The 4,994-nt window shown below is 54.9% G+C and overlaps 1 protein-coding gene across 3 annotated transcripts in view; it reads right to left on the reverse strand.

The window, feature by feature from the left end:
* RARRES2 (retinoic acid receptor responder 2) overlaps positions 1-2,473 on the reverse strand; it is a 3,344-nt gene extending 871 nt beyond the window's left edge. Inside the window, exons 1-3 of one of the 3 annotated variants that reach the window (XM_049642086.1) lie at positions 2,376-2,473; positions 1,143-1,389; positions 832-936 (exon numbers count right to left, since the gene is read on the reverse strand). In XM_049642086.1, the coding sequence (XP_049498043.1) occupies positions 832-936; positions 1,143-1,316 (279 nt within the window). In that variant the 5' untranslated portion in view covers positions 1,317-1,389; positions 2,376-2,473. The remainder of the gene's footprint in view (positions 1-831; positions 937-1,142; positions 1,390-2,375) is intronic. The other 2 variants (XM_049642087.1, XM_049642088.1) reach the window with 2 other exon arrangements.
* Between the last annotated feature and the right edge of the window lie 2,521 nt (positions 2,474-4,994).

Below are 4,994 nucleotides of genomic sequence, written 5' to 3' on the forward strand. Positions count from 1 at the left end.
AGCAGGCTGTAGGGCGGAGAGGCAAGGGGTCCTGCGGGCCAGGCCCGGCCCAGGACGGGGAGATCTCACAAGTCGGGGCCCATCCTGCAGCTCTCAAGCTAATGGTGTGTGTGCAGGCAGGACTCCTTCCCCAGATGGACTCTCCCCACTGGACTTTGACCAGAGCCACTCTACTGATATATTAATTTGCATTTTCTTCTAGGATTTGATTTGAATACAAGGGTCATGACATAAAAGTTTGGAAAAAGTCACTGGTATAATCCAGTCCCTCCCTTAACAGATGGAGGGAACTGAGGCCTTTCAAGGAGCTGACAGTCACAGGCTGGTGATTGGGAGGGCCGGGACTAGCACTGGATCTCCGAGATGGTGGCACTCCCAGCCTGGGGACTCCCCCGTGGCAAGGGCTGTGCCCCCGAGGTGACAGAATACAGTCAAGCCCTGTTACGAATCAGTCCAGGCTGGGCTGTGTCTACTTGAAGACTCACGAAAGTGGGGAGTTCACCGGGCCTGGGATGGGGACCCGGCAAACCCCATACCGTGGGCCTCTTCCACCAGTGACTGGAAGCCGGAGAGAGGAGCTCGGACAGGAGGAGGACTCTCCCTGAAGAACATCTATCCTCTCTGCTCCTGCCTGTCCCGGCCCTGGCCGCCCACAGTGCCGTGACCCGGGGCCCACACAGCCAGGTCAGCCTCTAGGGAGGCTGCCCCAACCTCAGGGCTTCTTGCTGGACCCCGATGACATACGCTCGCACCGAGTGAATGCCCCCATCTCTCTCTCTCTCTCTTTCTCTCTCTCTTCTCTCTCACACACACACACAGACCTTCACTCACCCCATTGGGCTTGACTTTGCACTCAGCTTTTTTCCAGTCTTTCTTCCGGCAGCTCGTCTGCTGGAGCTTAAATTCCAGCCTCACAAAGGTCCCTGCAGGGAAGAGCTGCCGACAGACAAAGACCAGCAGCCGGCTGAGCGGGCCCAGCAGTCCCTAGATGTGACCTGCCCCTCCTCCCCTGCGTGAAACAGCACATCTGAGAAGGCGGCTGGGATGCCGGCCGCCTCTGGAGAGCTGGGTGCTCGGAGCCCAAGCGCTTCTGCACCTGCTTCCTGCCCCCACCCCTCCCCTTCCCAGGCAGTGCCACTAACCGTGTCCGTGGCACTGTCCACGCCAATCTCCTTGAAGGCCCACTGAACAGGCGGGTGCTTGTGGAATTCTTCCAGGGCCACTTGCAGGCCCCGCTGCTGGGCTGCCGTGAGCTCCGCTCTGCCCAGGCCCACCATGCCCAGCCACAGGGCCACGGGGATCAGCAGCTGCCACATGGCTTCACCTCTGTCACCCTGGCCTTGCAGAGAGTGTGTTCAGCCAGAGGAGCCACCAGCCCGGGCCCTGCAGCTGGTGGGGGAGGCAGAGGTGGAGGGGCAGGAAGTGGCCCTCTTGTCCAGACTCCCCTGGTATTCCCCTCATCCTTGCGCCCCTCTCCACCCCACCCCCCACTTTGCCCTGGATCCAGCTCAGCCCACGGTTGGCCTTGTCCCGGCTAGATGCTGAGCTGGCTTTTGTCCTCAGGCCAAGAGCCTGGGAAGCCCTCCTGTCTCCCACTACCACGGTTCCGCCTCACTGTTTCCTAAAGCGTTTTTTCTCTCCCCGTGTGAATCCAGTCCCCTTTCCTGCCTGCTGCCCCCAGAGCTCCTCTCTGCTTCCCCCACCTCAGCCTCTCCAGGTCCGCTTCTGCCCCAGCACGCCCAAGCCTGCTGGCTCCCTCCTAGTCCTGGGAGCCCTGGCCCTGGCACCCCCTCGGGCCCCCAAGGCTAACTCAAGGGGGAGGGGCAGGACACAGAAGGAGGCCAGCTGGAGGCAGAATATTTTTGGGAGGACGTAAACACAAGGGAGGGGCCCAGAGCAGGGTGGGAACCCGGAGGATGCTTAACCCTCCCTGTGCTGGGGCTGCCTGTGGCCATTGGCCCTACATAGCCCTGATCCCCGAAACCAAACCGGGGTCTCAGCTCCGCCCTACCATGGCTTTCTTCTTTAGGCAGAAGTCTCCTTTAACTTCTTTTCTGGGGCCTTCCCCCACCACCCCTCTCCCAGCCCTTCTGATCCCATCCCCCAGCCCACCCCAGCCCACCCCAGCCCACGACTGGGGTTGCCTGAGGCATGGACCCACCCCCAGAACTCCGGTGTACTGGCGGTCTTAGGACCAGAAGGTTACAGATGTGGAAACAGAAGCCCCCTCGGTGAAAGATACCAGGGTGTTGCCTTATAGCAAAGGCTCATGGACGGACAGACGGACAGTTGGGTTGACAGATCTCACCCTTGGAGCTGCTCCCTGTGGCCCCTCCTTTCACCTAGCTGCCTCTGGGGCCCTCTCCCCTCCTCACCTCCTCTCTGCTTCAGGGCCTCTGCTGCCCTTCTGGCCGACTGTGGCAAGCCTGTCAGCCTCTTCCTGCCCCCCACCCTCCAATCCGGTTCGGCCCCCATCTCCTCCCACACCCCCCTCCAGCTCCCAGCCCTCCCAAGGCTCCTCCCCACCCCGTTAGGATAGGCAGCCAGCCCTGGAGACCTCCCACCTCCCATCCACCCTCCCGCTTCCCCGCCCTGACTTGCCGCCTGACCTTCACCCCAACCCTGGCCAATCCACCCTCCCCTCCTCTTCCCCTTGGCTGAGGAGCCCAAGCATTCAGCGGTCTTGGCCCGGCTTCTCCATGGAATATGGGGCTGCCCGGCCCCCTGTCCTGCCTCTGTAGGGCTGCCGTCTTCTTCAGCCCCTCCTGGGTGACCAGTCCCCAGCATCCTCAGACCCACATTTCGGGAAAGCCTTCCCACAAATACAGACATCCTTCAACCCGATGAGGCCTCAGGAGTCATTTGACCCCTCCCCTTGCCTCCAAGGCCACACGGAGAGAGAGGAGTATGGTGTCCAGTGACTTATCACCAGCAAACATGTTCAGTCTTGATCCTGCGTGTCTCATCCTTGGTGCTGATAGATTCAGAGGTCTCGTGCGAGTCCGCAGGCATGTCGGAACGGTGTGATGGAATTCACCAGGCTAGTGTGGGACGAGGGGGAAACTGTCCAAATACCACTCAGCCACCATGCATCCTGAGCAAATAAGAACCAGCTCTGGGACCTGGTGGGCCGGGGACCAGCACTGCCATTTCTCTGGCTCCAGGCCCTAGGCTAATTACCCCAAACAGAGGGTCTCATTTACCGCCACCCCCCGCCCCCCCAAATCCCCGGAACTTCTGCTTCCTTCTCTGCAAGGTGGCCATCAGAAACTCCACGCTACGGGCTTGTTTTGAGGATTAAATGAGGACATACATGGAAAGTGACTGATGGCCCAGGGTTTGGCACAAGTTTCCTCCCCTTCCCTATTCACTCCTGCTGTGCTTCTCCACAGAGAGCTGACAGCTTCCTTTGCCATGTGCTCTGGGGGTACCAGAAAGACCCTTGGCTTCTGTTAGCTCAGTTACCACGGCTCCTTCCCAGCCGGCTTGTAGAACAGGTTCTGTGTCTCAACCATGGTTGTCTCCTTCCCGGCTTCTTTCTCCTTGTGAATTTGTATCTTTTTATTCATTTACCATCGTTTTGATGGAGTTTTGGAAGGGAGTAGGGATAAACACATGTGTGATCCAACATGTTTAATCAGAGTCCATGAACTATTTTTATTTATACACACTATATACAATGTACTTTATATATGTGTGTGTGTGTGTGTGTGTGTGTGTGTGTATATACACACACACATAGAGAGAGAGAGAGAGAGAGAGAGAGTTATGGGCTAAATTGTGTTCCCCTAAAATTCATATGTTGAAGTCTTAACCCCAAGTACTTCATAATGTGACTGTATTTGGAGTTTGGACTTTAAATTTTCTTTTTTTCAACGTTTTTTATTTATTTTTGGGACAGAGAGAGACAGAGCATGAACGGGGGAGGGGCAGAGAGAGAGGGAGACACAGAATCGGAAACAGGCTCCAGGCTCCGAGCCATCAGCCCAGAGCCTGACGCGGGGCTCGAACTCACGGACCGCGAGATCGTGACCTGGCTGAAGTCGGACGCCCAACCGACTGCGCCACCCAGGCGCCCCGGAGTTTGGACTTTAAAGAGGTAATTAAAGTAAAACAAGGTCATGGGGGGGGGGGAACACCAATCCAGTATGACTGGTGTCCTTATAAGAAAAGATTAGGACACAGAAGGAGGGCCACGTGAAGACACAGGGAGAAGACAGCCATCTACAAGCCAAGTAGAGGAGCTTCAGGAGAACCAACCGTGTGGACACCTTGACCTTGGACTTTTGGCCACAAGAATTGTGATCATAACTTTCTACTCTTTGAACCACCCGGTGTGTGTGTTACAGCAGCCCTAGCAAACCTACACACACACGTACAGAAGAAATCCTTTCCTAAGACTTGGTACTATGCACTCAACCCGATTATTAGAAAAGCCACGTCTTTGTCTATACGACACAATAATCAGTGATCCAAAGAATGAGGCTAGGATGGCTAATACTAGGCTGAAAAAGAATCAAAATTAACTTTTTAAGAATAAACATATGGGAGCGCCTGGGTAGCTCAGTCGGTTAAGCATCCAACTCCTGATTTCAGCTCAGGTCACGATCTCACAATTCATGAGTTCGAGCCCCGCATCAGGCTCCATGCCTGACAGTGCAGAACGGAGCCTTCTTGGCTACTCTGTCTCTTCCTCTCTCTGCCCCTCCCCTGCTTTCTCTCTTTCTCTCTCTCTCTCAAAATAAATAAGTAAACTTAAAAAAAGAAAAACATTAAAACAAAAGAATCAACATATGAATCTTGTATTTTATCTGGAAAAAATATTTAAGAGATCGGGATGCCATTTTTAATGTTTTGACGTGGCAGGAAATGAAACTTGGATTTTAATCAGTGGAAGTACCTTAATATTAACATGCCATTAACATTTTAAAATTTATAATTACTCTTTCAAGAAAATTCAGCAAACTACTACAAGGAATTTGCACCTTTATGGA

This window comes from Panthera uncia, chromosome A2, assembly GCF_023721935.1.
Source record: "Panthera uncia isolate 11264 chromosome A2, Puncia_PCG_1.0, whole genome shotgun sequence".
NCBI classification, from domain to species: Eukaryota; Metazoa; Chordata; class Mammalia; order Carnivora; family Felidae; genus Panthera; species Panthera uncia.